This window comes from Pongo pygmaeus, chromosome 12, assembly GCF_028885625.2.
Source record: "Pongo pygmaeus isolate AG05252 chromosome 12, NHGRI_mPonPyg2-v2.0_pri, whole genome shotgun sequence".
Taxonomy (NCBI): domain Eukaryota; kingdom Metazoa; phylum Chordata; class Mammalia; order Primates; family Hominidae; genus Pongo; species Pongo pygmaeus.
In genome coordinates, this window is record NC_072385.2 from 82,586,713 (window position 1) to 82,603,755 (window position 17,043).

A 17,043-nucleotide genomic window follows, 5' to 3' on the forward strand; every position below is an offset into this window, starting at 1 on the left:
AGGGGGAAAAAGTGTTAATTGGATAGTGAGCTTATACGTCCAGACAATAAATTTGGGGTGTGTGTGCATGTGTGTATGGTGTATGTATATTGCAGTGTGTGTGTTTGCAAGTGGTGGGGAATATAAGAAATAGTGAGAAAAATAATGCACTTCCTTGACATGAAGAGATTATACATTTGTAATTTTTTTCAAAAGGTAAGAGTAATTTTTTGGTTAAAAAATGACTTAGAAAAAAGTCAGTGTTTATGATTTCTGTACCATTTCAAGAACCTGTCAGATTAGAGTTGAATAAAGAGAAGTGATTTAATAGTATAGTGAGTGATTCAAAGGTATGGTTTTAAATTCTAGCATCCTGGAGCCATTGCAGCTAAGACGACATACATGCCAACTGCTCTTCTGACCACACAAATTGTGAGGGCTGACAGCAAGATACAGACTTCAGGAGGAGTTAGATCTACACTATTAGGCAAAATATTAAGTACTTTATGCACTTTTAGAGAAGTTAATATTAGGGCAATTGAGACAATGCCAAAAACATAAATCTGACTCCAATTAGTGGTTTTCTTTTACAACATATTATTCATTAATATAAAGGAGAACTATACTTGTGTGAAATTTTGCAAAAGACTACCAAGAAACCATCAATATTCCTTCTAAGAAAAATAAAATGGCAGGAATGCTATACAAGTCTAAGCTGGCAGCTTCCTGCCAACAGTTTAATCTAATTTGCCAATTGTAAAATCTCTTAACTGAGATTTGAATAGGTTGTATTTTTACTGTCCACGGAACAAGCACACAACATAGGTAGAAATCCTTAAAAGCATTTTTTCTCTCCTCACATATTTTAAAAATTAAACTATCTTGCAAAAACAAAAGGATAACCATAATCAAATTTCTCTTTAAAACTTCGGGTTACCAACTAACAGTTATAATAAACTACAAGGGTGTCATGGCTGACTGTAAAAGTGCGATATTAACTATTAGAAAATATTAGGACTTACTTGTAGTGAGGATAACAAAAGCTCCATACAAGAAGGTTAACTCTTTGCCTTACTAATAGGACCAGGTCTACACCTGTGTTATGAGTTGAATAATGATTTATATAATACTATATTGACTTTAGACCTTAATTTTGACTTTAATTCTCTGCAGACGTCTGAGTCCTTAAAAAAAGACAAGATAAAACCAAAATGCATCACCAACACACAACCAATTGATGTGCTGGCATCTTAGCTTGGCCCTGCAGAGGCAGAGAGAAAAGAAGAGGAGCTGTTGTGATTTCTACATCTAACAGCTTCTGGCTATTTCGCAACTGCTGGGTTTGAGTCCTACTGTTGCCGTGGCTGAAAAGAGAAGTAAAATCCAACTTGTGAGACCATGCACAAGGAATTAGGCTTTGGCTGCAGCGGTGCTAAAGCCCATGCTATGACAGAAGAAGCAGGCCTTTGAAGCTATCCTCGGGTTAAGAAGTGGTGCCCTAAAGAGGCAAGCATCCTTTTCTCCGTTCTGCTTTAAGACACCACATCTGAAGGAGACACACTTGAGGCATTCACAAGCATCCAAGGATACTGGCTCACTGCTGGCTTCCTGTACTTTTTTGAGAAAAGTGTTTTCTTTTTACTGACTCTCACTGCTTCCTTTTGGCCTGGTACCACTGGTGGAACCTGGCAGATAATGGGATTTGAGGAGTTAAGTATCTGTTGACGCTGCAGATGCTCTTAAATTAGTTAATCAGACTCAAATGGGTCAGTGCTTTCCCTTGATCTTTTGTTGAAGCCTTTTCCAGAACGTTGCCTCCAAAGTGCATCCTCCCTTTGGTCTGGAAGTTCTGTGGCTACCCTGTACCACTGGGGTCAACGTTTTCCAGTTGGAAGAGGACTACACGGAGAGAGGGCGGGGTTATTGGAAGAAGAAGAAGAAAAAAAGAACTAGATAAAGGAGGGCACGTCCCTCCCACTCCCGCCTTTCCCCTTACCTTTCTGTCTCTCGGGACCCTTATTTCTTCGTCACGGTGTCCAGGACCATTTTGACCCTGTCGGCCCCGGCACCCCCCCGCCGCACCCCAGCCCCGAGCATGGGGACGGCGCTGCTCCAGCGCGGGGGCTGTTTTCTTCTGTGCCTCTCGCTGCTGCTCCTGGGTTGCTGGGCGGAGCTGGGCAGCGGGCTGGAGTTTCCGGGCGCCGAGGGCCAATGGACGCGCTTCCCCAAGTGGAACGCCTGCTGCGAGAGCGAGATGAGCTTCCAGCTCAAGACGCGCAGCGCCCGCGGCCTCGTGCTCTACTTCGACGACGAGGGGTTCTGCGACTTCCTGGAGCTGATTCTGACGCGCGGTGGCCGCCTGCAGCTCAGCTTCTCCATCTTCTGCGCTGAGCCCGCGACGCTCCTGGCCGACACGCCAGTTAACGACGGCGCCTGGCACAGCGTGCGCATCCGCCGCCAGTTCCGCAACACCACGCTCTTCATCGACCAGGTGGAGGCCAAGTGGGTGGAGGTCAAGTCGAAGCGCAGGGACATGACGGTGTTCAGCGGCCTTTTAGTCGGGGGGCTGCCCCCAGAACTGCGCGCCGCGGCGCTCAAGCTCACCCTGGCCTCGGTGAGGGAGCGGGAGCCCTTCAAGGGGTGGATTCGCGACGTGAGGGTCAACTCCTCGCAGGTCCTGCCCGTGGACAGCGGCGAGGTGAAGCTGGACGATGAGCCGCCCAACAGCGGAGGGGGAAGCCCGTGCGAGGCGGGCGAGGAGGGCGAGGGCGGGGTGTGCCTCAACGGAGGCGTGTGCTCCGTGGTGGACGACCAGGCCGTGTGCGACTGCTCGCGAACCGGCTTCCGCGGCAAGGACTGCAGCCAAGGTAAGGCCCGACGCCCGACCCACGGGGGCCGGGGCCTGGGCAGGGCGCGGGGAGGAGGGGACCGGGCTGGTGCATGGGGTCTTCCTAATCTGGCCAAACGTGTGGCAGTTCGCTTCGAGGGAAGGACCTTGTTTCTGGGGGCCTCTCTACCTTACCACCTCCACAGCTTCTCCCTTGACATCCTCGTAAGGATTGGCAGCCCCCACATCCAAGTTTGAGTTCCTTCTGGAGACCTTTCTACCAACACTACTCCCTTCCAAGTGGCAAATACAATGGCCTCTTCTTATTCCTCGGGTTCTTCGGCAGGTTGGGCCCTATATTGGACTGCGGCCCACCTATATGACCACTGTACTTGTCTCTACCACTTCTAAATCTGTAACACACAGACTTTGCCCTTAATATGCAAACAAGCATCTAGAAGATTGGGCATGTGTTTGATGAGAAATGAAGCACAGGAGAGGTATATCACGGCGGTGGTTGAGAATCCCCACGTGGTTCTGGTCACTCGTGGTAAAGGACGAGAAAGACAGGGTTCACGGGCAGTGCTCTGCCTTTTGCAGATAGAGCGGTAAAAACTTGCTTTTGGTTGTGGAAAAAGGGGAAGAGAGGGTGTGAAGAGTTTCTTCATTAGCAGGAGGCTTTTTGGAATAATGTTGGTTTCCACTGTTATATCCAAGTCCAACATTTGTCAAATTTAAGTAAAATTTTGTCATTTATGCGGTTTCTTGAAGTGTGAGGTCAGCTGACGTTTAAAAATGTTAGAGATTAAATAACATTTCTTAATTAACAAATGCCTGATAAAGAGAAATACAGTGGTAGAGAAATTTAGATGTTGCTGGATTGGGAAGCTTCTGCAGACTAATAAACAGGGATGCATGTAAGGGGTTGCAAGAGATTTTCTAAGGTTATTCGGCTAATGACATTTATATGGGTAGTGGAGGCCAGGTTTTAATTTCTGTGGTTCTTGGGGCTTAAAACAGTGCGGCATTAAACAACAAAAGTCATACCTAAGTTCTATTTTCTCCCCTTTAGAAATAAAATTCAGTCTTCAGTGTGTTTTGCCGATGCTGTTACATGACAATGACCAAGGAAAATACTGTTGTATAAATACAGCAAAGCCTCTAACAGAAAGTGAGTGAGTGGTGTGAAAAAGACGAAATCAGTGGCTAAGTAGGAGATGTCAGGATTTAAAGTAGATAGCTTATGGGTCAAAGCAAGGCAATCAACACATGGATAAATGGCATTTGTGGCTGAAATGGGTGAAAGAAAGGTGAATTATTAAATCTGATTTTGAAAGCTATAGGGACAAAAGCTCTGTGTGGCTGCGTTTTATTGTATAATGTCTTTGTTTTTTGCTGACACTGCTAAGGGGAGCTAGCCTTTGTAAATCTTATTAGAGTTGGCAGTTCTCTCTCACTTGACTTTCAGGAAATGAAGACTTGATAAGATTTGTAATTGTTTAAACAGCAAGGACAGTTAGTTAGGAAGAAAAAACACTGGTCTTTAGGAGACTTCTGTAGCCTTCACAGCATTAGGAGGAGGGGAAGAAAGAAAGGGCTATTTTGTTGCGCTCTGTCTTCATGTGGGTTTTTGTTTTTCATTATATTTTGGCTTAGGTAATTATAGAAAACTGTGTTTTCCATGGCCTATACAGCAGTTCAGCTTTAACAGTACATTTCTATGGTTATGAGAGCAGGCTTTACAGTTATGTTTTACAAAATAAAAAAGATAATTTTTTTCTTCTAGCAAATCTAATTGTGAATCATGAATAATATGCTAGGTAGATATGATAATTTCCATACTGTAATTTGAAGTTGCATACTTTTGCACTGATTAATAGAAACAAATTTAAAAATGAACATTATTTTATGGGAACATTGCCTTAAGTATCCTAATGCCACTTTAAAATACAGAGAAGGCAATTTAATGAAGGACACATGAAATGTAGCTTCCTTCCTTAAATTAGGAAACAAATATGACACAATGACAGCTTGTACTGTGTGGGAGGGTGTTTTAAATGAAAATTTTTATTTTTCTATGCATTTTTAATGTAGGGATTCAGAGATCATGCATAATCAGGAACAGTTAAGAGTGGAAAAAGTAATTTGTTAAAGAGAAGCAGAATTAGATGTATCTGAAATGTATTTTATTTTGCAAATGGATAGCTCTTTCTATAAGATAAAGAATTTGGAATTACCAAGATGCATAATTGAACAGTATAGTGCCTGGTACATAGGGTAATTCAACTCAGAACAGCAAATCTATTAGGATTCTTCTCAAGCATTGAGTGACTTTGAAAATTTGAACTGAAAACGTAGTGCAAAAGATCATCACTAAACATAGAAGGAAAACAAAAGGTTGGATTCTTTTGAGTATCACAGAATTGGGAGATGGAGTGATAAAGGCAGAGTCAGTCTTCCTAGAAGGATTGGCCTCCATTTTGCTTATTTTCCCTATTTCATGTGTGTCAAGTGACTATTGAATAACTAATTGAGAATGGATGCCTCTCCCAATACAGATCATGTATTAATGGCTAGGGATAGATGATTTCTATTCGGGTGAAATATCAACAAAGCTCTGCTTGTAGCCAGTATTTACATTGTTTGCCATGTTCTTCATAAAAACTAATTTTAAAATAAATGAGTTCACTTCATTAAGAAAATTTAGGGAAAAAAACAGACAAGTAAATATTAAACATAAATTCAGCTTATCTCTGGTCCCAACTATAATACTTTTAAAATTTTAACACCATTTGGCTGCCTTCATATTGAAAATACAATAAGAACTACTAAAAAGTAAGACTATAATAAGATAATAAAAATATTATCTCTCCCCCAACCTCCAGTCAAGAGTGCCTTGAAACAACTTATGCACCTATGAATTTCCAGAATATTTTTATTGAATGAGCTCAATTTCATCCTGGCTTTGTGTTTGAGCCTAGCAAGTTTTATTTATGTATGTATTGATAGAGAATCCTGGAAAGGTTATGTGTCATGGCCAGGTTAGTGGCAGAACCTGGGTAAGAGCATAAACAGTTTTATTTGTTCCCAAGCCCTTTTTCTTCATGTCTGGCAAATAAGATTTCCAGTTCATTTGGGTTGAGATTATTTTCAGGTTCAGGTGTTATTCAAGGGAAAAAAAAACATATAAAAATGGCTGATAGAACAAAAATACTTTATGCATCACTTATGTTCTTTGACCCTGAGCGTCAGCCTCAGAACTCAACTAAGCAAAAATGTCACCTTTCCTGAGTGATGAATGCTTACAGGGTACATAGCTTTTTCATATTCATTTCATCTAAGTGCCTGGACCATTATTATGGTCTCATCTAAATGACCTTGAACATTATTTCTACTTAAGAGCACTCATAGATCCCTAGCAACTTGAAAGAATAGTGAAGTTCATAGCTATCCAGTTTAAAAACAAGAATAACAAGGATAATCAATAAGAAATTAAGTTATATTTCTCATGATTTCCAGATCCCCAGGTCTCGTGCATTTTAGAGTCATGTATATTAAAATCCCACATTGGACTGTTTCACTTTTTTTGCATGTTCTCTATTTAAATGGCCATAAACACATATGGCTTATGCTTCCTGATTGTTTAATGTTACTGAACATGTCAGTATGATAGATGTGACTTAAGAAAGCTCCTGCTTTCCATTACTTTGTTAATGTGACCAGATAGGCAACCACATTCACTCATTCATTCATTTGTTCATTCATTCATTTGTTTATTAATTTCTTTATTCAGCAAGTACTGATTGTTTTGTGTACCAGAGTACTAGGCTTATGCAATAAAATGGTAGTGCAGAAATAATTATTACTTTCATAGACCTCATATTCTAGTGAGAAGGCATATTGACTTTAAAAAAAATGAAGCTTAAAATTGTGGTATGTATTTTGAAGGATGGGTGCATGATACTATGAAAACTTAAAATAGTGTCAGCTGATATAATAAAAAGTGATTATTAAACTGAAATCTGAAAAAGTGAGAAAGAATTAACCAAATTAAGGCAGAGGAAAAGTATTAATCAGGTAAAGCCCAGAGGAACAGAATTCTGATGCAGGAGATGGCACAGCATGTGCCACTGAGAGAATGCCTTAAGCATGGAGTTCTAACTCCATACTTGAGAGGAGTGGGGTCAGGCAGTGCACAACCTTCTGGACCATGTCAGGTATTTTTGTCTTTACTGTAAAAGTGATAAAATAGTAATGGAAAGAGTGTAGTGTGGATGGTAGGGAGGAAGATTATCACATTTATATTTCCAAAATGTCACTCTAGCTACAGTGTAGAGAACAGATTGAAAGGGGGCCAGGGAAAAAGAGGAAACATTATTTTCTCTTTGTCAGTCAACATCATTTGTTAAGCACCAACAGTAAGCTGTAGATTAAACTAGGGGAAAAATATATTTCTTTCTTGAAGGAAGTTAAAGTCATCATGGGTTTGGATAGGTGTAGAAATGTAAGGCCGTTGATTGTTCAGAACACTTTGGTTCTACCTGTGAAAAGCATTACCTGAACCCTTTATGTGGATTATAGTGTGGTTTCCTGCAGATACACCCATTGAATTTATGGGTCTTTGGAACCCAGTGGCAGTGCCACACTTTATAGCATACCCCAAGTACAGTGCCATAATTTATAGTATACCTCCAAGTACATGTTCTAGTGACAAAATATATTTTTTGTTTGAATCAACATTGTAACTACTACAATAAAGGAAAATATTTTGTAGGTGCTTGTAATCTTTGTAAGATTGTTTTCATTTAAGTAGTTATTATATAAGTAGATACTGGTTAAGAATGATTCAGAGATTTTGCCAGAGTTTTGTTTGAAGTCTGCTATTGTAGGAAAAGGTGGATCACCTGTGTTGAGAAAGCTCTGAGTCACAGAAACTCATCAATAGTTTTGATCTAGAGGAAGCATTCTGGGAAACTCTTAAAAGTATGACAGTGAAAGGCATCTGTTTATTAAAAAGTTTATTTTGACTATGAGGTAATAATCAAAACTGAGTTACTATTCTAAAATGCCACAAATAAAGTCAAATATATTATTTTGAGATTTTGTTTTCCTATTCTGAGATGCAGTTGTAGTGTAGAGGTTAAATTATACAGACTCTTGGGCCAGACTGCCTGGTTTCAAGTGACACACTCAAACTTTCTATTCCTCAATTGTGTTACCTGTGAAATTGGGATGAGAATACTACTTACTTCTTAGAGCTCTTAAGAAAATGAAGCAGGTGACTTCATGTGAATCTCTTAGATTAGTGCCTGGCATATAGTAAGCATTTTGTAAGTGTCCACGTGTTATTTTTGTTACTATTATCTCACTCACTATATCCACTGACACTATTTTCTTTAGGGGTACTTTCAAGCAAAATTTAAATGTATAGAACTTCTTCTTTCTTGTCTAAAAGGAATTTTAGTATAATAATGATCCATTACCTGCCTAAAGTTTCAGTTTATAAAGACGAGCCTCTGTTTCTGTTTTATGCAGCTGTTTTATGAGCTGTTACTCAAAATATGTTAAAAAATCACATTCTGAGAATTTTGTGATTTAGCAAGCACTTAACACAAAAGTATATGTAGAAACTATACTTTCACTTTCCACATAAACTAATACCTGTATTCCATCCCAATTTTATATTTAAGCAGTGATTTTTACTACATTAATAGCTTATTGAAGATATCATTTACTTTGAAGTTTATAGTACGTTATCTATCAAATAGGAAAAGTTTTAATAGCTTTAGTATAAAAAAGGTTTATTCAATTTATAACTTGTCTTTGAGACTCTCTTATACATTAAAGTTATTTACACATATGCTGCAGATAAGATAGGTAATATATTTGGCTTTAAAAGTTCAAGCAAGCTGTTATTTTAGTTATCACATTTAGATTATATTTTTCAGCATAAAATTGTGTGTGTGTATATATATATATATATATATATACATGACACTGATATGTTCAGTTTTGGATATCATTAAATGTGAATTAAATTGATTATTAAAAGTATAGTTATCCTGATTGACTATAGAAAGAACTGGCACTGTATAATATTTCTGGCATTCTTAGCTGCATTATGAAAATCAGGACTCTGAGACATATTAGTACCTGAAAATGGTCATTGACCACATTCTATACTCCTTCCTCAGCTACACTGGTTGCAGAATTAACTCCTATAAATATGTACTGAAAATTAGGCCTTACAATAGATATTCAGGTTTTGTTTTATTATTGGGTTAATAAACCTATTAGAAGTTCCTGTGCAAACTGTGCTCTCAAAAAGTATATAAGCATATTTGATGTAATTCAGAAAAAATTATTTTTACATTTTTTAAAGTTTTTTGGTTTATTAAAAAAACAGTATGCAAAAATCTTATACTTTTTTTGTTGTGTACTTCTCTATAATTTTGTTCATTTTCTGTTATTCATTATTCATAAGTGTAGGAATAGGTAAATTTACACGGCCTTTGCTGAATACGTAAGTCTTAAAATATTCTAATTAGCTTTGGAAAACAAAATTTTGGCCAGTTACTTTAGAGCTCTTCAGAAAATTGCAAGTCTTTTGGTTTTCTCTCCTGAGCATGGATTCCATGTAGTTCTACTTGAATACTGGAATGGGTACCATGCACCCTCAGATTCCTTTCTTGCCACATGATTATTTGTATTTTGTGTGTAAACAGAACATGGTTTGGAATCTGAAGAACTAAATTCCAGGTGGAACTTTACATCTTAATAGATGTTAAAAGTAAAATAACACCATCAATGTTCTGTTTTATTTTCTAAGGTTGCGAATTGCGAAACCACCTAGTCAGACTACTAATATATTGTGAACTAATGCCAGCCTACTTCACAGATTGTTTGCGAGTAGATAATAGATACACACTCTTTCAAAGTTTAAAAGTTTGAGGGAGATATTAAATGGTAGCAGGTAGATTGCTGTAGGATGTTGTGAATGCTAATAGTATTATAAAAATGTAAATCATGTTTCTTTAAATCTACTTTGGGGTCATTTTAAATGTATTTTAGATCATTTATGCCCAGAAGTATGCATCAGATTTGGTAGAGTTCTCTTATTATTATGCTTTAAAATATGGATATTATGACAAGCTAAGTAAAGAGCACATTGTTTCCCTTATTCCGCTTGGGTAAAATTTAAACAAATAAGTGCTTTAAGGCAGCAATTATATGAGTGCATACTATATAATTCTGTTTATATGAAGTTTAAAACAGATACAACTAATCTATGATGATAGAGGTCAGGATAAAGGTACCTTTTAGTGGTCTTGACTAGAAGAGGACAAAACAATGGAGCATTGGGCGTGATGTGGGTGGTGGTTACATTTGTAAAGATTCACTGAACTATAGACGTAAAATGTATATGCTTTACTGTATGTAAACTCTCCTTCAACTTTAAAAAAAATCTTTCAAATTAAAACAGAAATGCTGTTCAGTGAATACCAATGCACTGAATATATAAAAAAGCTTAGTTACAAAGTAATCCTTAATGGAAATCTATATTGAAAAATGTTGAGCATAAAAGTCAAATATTTGTAACATATATCCAAAGAATATTCCAGAAAGCAGACCTATTTATAAATAATTTTAAAAGTAAGCAGAGAAAGTACTCTGTTTTAAACACTGTATACCGTGTTTGAATTTGAATCATTTTCCACTTTTATGTTCTTTATAATTTTAGAAATAAAACATAGGTTCTTATTTTACACTTGAATCCATGGAGCACAAATCCTACCAACACAATCAGGCAACGTAGGTTGTCCAATTAGAACAACTCAACTGCTGGAATTGTTAAGTAATTGAATGATGAGTATTTTGTAAGAGCTCAGTAAATACTTGAATGAGTAATTGGATATTGGAAAAGGCATTACCGGTTAGTTCAACCATAACTCTCATAGTATTTTCTAAATCTGCAAATATACATGATTTTCCCCAAAAATATTATACATTAAGTTATTTCAGAAAATGGACTAGATGCCTCTCCTTAAAGGTAAGGTCATAAGCACCTCTTGAATTTGAGAATAATTTAAAATCATTCTGTTAAGAATCACAGTAGTTGTTATTAAAATCACTATTTAGTGTTTTTCGAGTGAAAGGCATTATGCAGTGTGCTTTGTCTATCTTATCTTATATAGTCTTACCATAGTCCTACTTGATAATTTTATAAAATATCGATTTTATCAGTGAGAAAACTGTGAGTTAGAAGAGATCACTTGCTAAAAGTTCAGTAGCTCGTAAATGGCAGAGCTGGGATTTGGGTCCAAGTATGCCCAATATCTTAGCAGGCAGACCTGTCCATTGTATGACACAACTCGTATATTTCACTTATCAAATGGATGCTGGGCTGTTTGTTCACTAGTTTTCAGGTTGGTACTATTTTAAATGGCTGAGTTGTAATAAAGCATTCAGATTTGACGGTTGTGACACACTCTTACATTTAGTGCTGCTTCCTAATGTCATGATAATAAAGAAAATGGAATAGCTTGTCAGAATTCATCACTCTTTGTTTTCATAACGCTTGTTGATTTGCTTCCTTTGTTAACCTTCTTTTTTTATTCTACTTTATGGTTGATTCTACTCTATCATAACCAGCAGTAAAGCCTCAAAATTTTGTATCTAAATAGTATTACAACTAATTTTTGTCCTTTTGATGAAAAACTTATTATTTTGGAAAACAAGCAACACAAAATTTTCATCTCTTTCAGAGTTTGGATGATAAAATTATTGAAAATATCAACCTCTGTGGTGAGTCAGCACAAATATAAAGAACTAGCTCAGTCACATAAATAGTGAGCGTTGCTGAGTTAGAATATGGTTCTGCTGAAAATCTAGATGATGGTACAGTGGGCACTTAATTGAAATGTCATAATGAGAAGATAGTGCCTCTTTTTGGCTAAGCGAGTTTGGCTTCCCAACACATAGCTTGAAATTGAACTTAGGAGTGGTTCTTAGGGTTGGAAAGATGAATGCTCTGTACTATTTCAGGTATATATGAGAAACTATTATTGGAAAGAAGTGGGAGGAAAATAAGTCTGACCTGGCAAGCCAAAGTGCTGACTTGGCCTCTTGTCTAGTTACTCACGCTCAAAACTATCTGGACTGTAATTGGAAATGCACTGACACCACACTGCAGGAACAACTGCTACTTCAAATAGTACTTTCTTAGGTTGGTTCCAAGGAGAGATCTGGCAATCCAAAAGTTAAAAGAGGAGCTGCCAAGACGAACAGTTGCTTCACTAATACCCTGACATCAGAAGGGCTTTCTTCATTTAATTATAGACATAATGAATTCTGTGTGGATTCTAATCCATGATGGAAACACAACTGATGAGAGCTTAGGAGGTACTGTTGTTTGGGACCTCACAACACCTGGCCCGTATATGGAAACAGCTAGGCTTAAGTGTTACTCAGACATTGCTAGATTCAGCAGAATCCACAGCTCCGTCCAGCAGAGACAAGGAAATCAAAGACTCATGTTTTTCTTCTAAGTAATGATGTTCCTCTATAATTAAGCATGCCTGGACTCTCCTTAGGGAAATAGCTGGCATGGCAGCATATGACTATAGTTGTTGTGTGGAAGAAACCACTGTACAGCTTGAGCTCTTTAACTTTAGTGAAAAATTGATTTATTTTCTAGCAAATAATGTAATTATTTATTTAAAATTATATGTCATGCTACAAATGTTAAATGTTTAATTTACTGAATTGAAAACATTCTAAATATAGGAAGTTACATATTGTATTTCACTACGCAAAAGCACAATGAAATGTGTAAGTGTATACATTTATGAGTGTCTATTTAAAAAGTTGTGCCGACTTTCTAGGAAATAAGGTAATCCCAGTGCTTTGGGAGTCCAAGGAGAGTCACTTGAGTCCAAGAGTACCAGACCAGCCGGGACAACAAAGCGAGACCTCATCTCTACAAAAAAAAAAAAAAAAAAGCTAGATATGGTGGCCATACTTGTATTGTAGTCCCAGCTAGTCAGGAGGCTGAGGTGTGAAGATTGCTTGATCCCAGGAGTTCTAGGAGGCAGTGGGCTATTATTGCGCCACTGCACTCCAGCCTGAGCAACTGAGCAAGACCCTGTCTCTTAAAAGAAAAAAAAAAAAGAATCCCAGAAACCTCTTTTATCAGAAAAGTTAGGCAACTGATACACATATTTGCTTTTGATATTTATTTATTTATTTTTAATTATACTTTAAGTTCTGGGATACATGGGCAGAGCATGCAGGTTTGTTACATAGGTATACACGTGCCATGGTGGTTTGCTGCACCCATCAATCTGTCATCTACATTAGGTATTTCTCCTAATGATATGCGTCCCCTAGACCCCCACCCCCCGACAGGCCCCAGTGTGTGCTGTTCCCCTCCCTGTGTCCACGTGTTCTTATTATTTAACTCCCAATTATTAGTGAGAACATGCAGGGCTTGGTTTTCTGTTCCTGTGTTATTTTGCTGAGAATGATGGTTTCCAGCTTCATCCATGTCCCTGCAAAGGACATGAACTCATCCTTTTTTATGACTGCATAGTATTCCATGGTATATATGTGCCACATTTTCTTTATCCAGTCTATCATTGATGGGCATTTGGATTGGTTTCAAGTCTTTGCAGTTGTGCATAGTGCTGCAGTAAACATACATGTGCATGTGTCTTTATAGTAGAATGATTTATAATCCTTTGGGTATATACCCAGTAATGAGATTGCTGGGTCAAATGGTATCTCTGTTTCTAGATCCTTGAGAAATCACCACACTGTCTTCCACAATGGCTGAACTAATTTATACTCCCACCAAAGGTGTAAAAGCGTTTCTTTTTCTCTACGTTCTCTCCAGCATCTGTTGTTTCCTGACTTTTTAATGATCGCCATTCTAACTGGTATGAGATGGTATCTCATTGTGGTTTTGATTTGCATTTCTCTAATGACCAGTGATGATGAGCTTTTTTTCATATATTTGTTGGCTGCATATATGTATTCTTTTGAAAAGTGTCTGTTCATATCCTTCGCTCACTTTTTGATGGGGTTGTTTTGTTCTTGTAAGTTTTGTTTAAGTTCCTTATAGATTCTGGATATTAGCCCTTTGTCAGATGGATAGATTGCAAAAATTTTCTCCCATTCTGTAGGTTGCCTGTTCACTCTGATGGTAGTTTGTTTTGCTGTTCAGAAGCTCTTTAGTTTAATTAGACCCCATATGTCAATTTTGGCTTTTGTTGCCATTGCTTCTGGTGTTTTAGTCATGAAATCTTTGCCCATGCCTGTGTCCTGAATGATATTTTCTAGGTTTTCTTCAAGGATCTTTATGGTTTATTAAATAGGGAATCCTTTCCCCATTGCTTGTTTTTGTCAGGTTTGTCAAAGATCAGATGGTTGTAGATGTGTGGCGTTATTTCTGAGGTCTCTGTTCTGTTCCATTGGTCTATATATCTGTTTTGGTACCAGTACCATGCTGTTTTGTTTACTGTAGCTTTGTAGTATAGTTTGAAGTCAGGTAGCTTGATGCCTCCAGCTTTGTTCTTTTTGCTTAGGATTATCTTGGCTGTACGGGCTCTTTTTTGGTTCCATATGAAATTTAAAGTAGTTTTTTTCAAATGGTAACTTACAAGTTTCAAAACATGCTCCATTTTTCAGTTAATATCATTACATATATTTTATAATATATTAGACATTGATTTTCTTTTCCTCTCTCCTCTTCACCCTTTATTTAAGTTAAAAATGGTTGGATTAAAATATGTCTTTCTTCTATCACAATGTATTTTTTGACTTCAAATGATATTTAAATAATTTTTTTTCACTTGAAGTTTATCCATTGTTATTCTACGACTCTATATATTGATTTCCTTCACAAAAGTACAGATATAGGTAGAGCTTCAGGAATTAGAATAAATCTTCTGGGAATGGTGCTCCTCTCCAGCTGTTACCTGGGAGCTGTTCATGTTCCCAGAGGTTGTTGGCAATAATGAAGAATGATGGGCACCTTCCTTCTCCTTGACCCAAGACATTATCCATCCTGGACACAATCCTTATTTGTATCCTAAACAGAGACAATAACAATTTGAATTGGAGCCAAATACACTATTCTGAGTGTCTTCTGCCCATAGGAGGTGGAGGATGGAAAGATGCTCAAGCCTCAGGGAAGCTGGGAAGCTTGAGCTGTTTGATAATTTAGAAAATGAGACAGAAGACCAGAAGAGAGGAACAGGAGATAGGAGAAAAGATGATGGGAGAGAAAAAGAGTAATTGTGATTAAGGTAAATTGAGAGAGAGACGGAGAGAAGAGTTAACAGAATTTGCAACAACGAGGACATTGAGAACTGTTGGTTTAAAATTTAAAAAATCACACATCTGGTTAGTGGAAGACAGGACAGGGACATACATTGCTTGACTTCTAGCCCTGGGCTTAAGCCAAAAAGGGAAATAGGAAGGAAAAGACAAGAATAAATACATAATTGTCTATAGTTAACCTACAGAAAATATAATCATTCTTTGTCTCTACCTCTCATTTCTGGCAGCGTATCATTGGAATTTTTCCTGCCAACTAACAACATGAACAATAGCAAAATCTTAAATGGCTGTCACAGTGTGTCAGGCACTATTTTCAGCTCTTTGCACATATTAATTCATTTGGTCTACTCTACACCCCTAAAAAGTAGGTGACGTTTTTCTCATTTGATAGGTGAGGAAATTAAGGCCCAGAAAGATTTTTACAATTTTCCCCAATTCACACACTAGAAATTTACAAACCTGACATTTGAATCATAGCTGCGTAACTTCTGAGGCCAGACTCTTCACTTGTAATTCCTTCTTTTTTATTTATAAAATAATAACTAACTGTATATCCTCCACACCCTTTCACATAGGATAATCTCTTCTGTGTTTCAAAGAAATCTGTATAAGCTAATGCAATGTCATATTTTTTCTCTCTTTTTCAGAATTCCATTTAACTGTTTGATAACGTTTCCTGAGCAGAAAATTTCTTCCTTAAGTTTAATGAAAATCCTTTCTCTCCTGACATAAATTATTTTTTTATTTCTTCAGTGGAAATAAAATCCATGTGGTTAGTAACCTCTTCAATTATCTTTATCTGCCTGAGAGAAAGAGTGCTGTCTTCACTGAGCTAAAAATGTTCCAATCCTCTTTCTTTGCAACTGGTCTGACATTCAGCCTCCTTCCTCTAAGAGCCCCCTGCTCTGTTTATTTTACCCACTATCACTTCAGCTGGCTAATGCCCTTCCAAAGGCTAGTTCCAAAAATGTATTACAGTCATCCTGGTCTGTTCATCTCGGCGGCAGCATCACTGCACTTTAAGTGACCCCCCTCACCTTCCCTGTTGCCTTTGTCTGACTTGCTAATTTCCCATCATACCTTGGAAATTGCATGGACAAGAACTTCATAAAATTCTTGGTAGATTTTTGTTAATCTAGTGGCTTAAAAAATGTCTCTCACTAGTGTCTGTAGATCAGGCAGTCCAGAATTGTATAAAGGGAAAAATCTTGATAGCATTGCATTTGTAAGCAGGAAAAGTAGGCCAGAAAACTATGAACTGACAAACAGAAAAAAGAATTTGGACTAAGGAAAACTGGCAGTGGTAGTCTGGTCCACAGAGGACTAAACAATGGAAATGGATTTGAACAAAATTGTGTTGGTTTAGGCCGAAGGAAAGGGAAAATAGTGTTCACTTGTAATTCTAGTATAAATGTGAGAACAGGTCAGCAGAAGTGGTGGGTGAATCTGTATCACTAGAGATCCTTAGTAGCTTAAATAGACAACTGCTAGTTTTAAATTGCTTAAGATTCCTCTTTTTCTGGTCAGCAGCCTGGACTAAGTAACATTTGAAATATATTTTCAGTTCTGTAGTTATGTAAATAATTGGACTTTTCTGAAAGCCTTTTAACATGCAAATCTCCCAAGTCCTGAGTTGGAAACAGCCCAAAACAAATACTCTCCCCTCCCCCTACAAAACCTAATTTCTGCCAACAACTCTATTTCAAGACTGTCTGAAGTTATAATTCACAGATACATTTGCATAAAATATGTCACCAACTGTTACAGAACACTTGGCCCGTGAATTACTTCCCCCAGTGACTTGACTTGCTGTTGTTGCACATTGGTGTCCCTGGAATACACTCTGGGCAGGCTCTCCACCCACATGCTTATGTTTGCCCTGAGCCAGCTGCCCT

At 37.6% G+C, this 17,043-nt stretch overlaps 1 protein-coding gene across 24 annotated transcripts in view; it reads left to right on the top strand.

Annotated features, from left to right (window-relative positions):
* The window catches only part of NRXN1 (neurexin 1), a 1,133,558-nt gene that overhangs the window by 2,617 nt on the left and 1,113,898 nt on the right, over nucleotides 1–17,043 (top strand). For all 24 annotated transcript variants that reach the window (XM_063648738.1, XM_054474940.1, XM_054474939.1 and 21 more), the window contains exon 2: nucleotides 1,153–2,846. In XM_063648738.1, coding sequence (XP_063504808.1) covers nucleotides 2,075–2,846 — 772 coding nt within the window. In that variant the 5' untranslated portion in view covers nucleotides 1,153–2,074. The remainder of the gene's footprint in view (nucleotides 1–1,152; nucleotides 2,847–17,043) is intronic.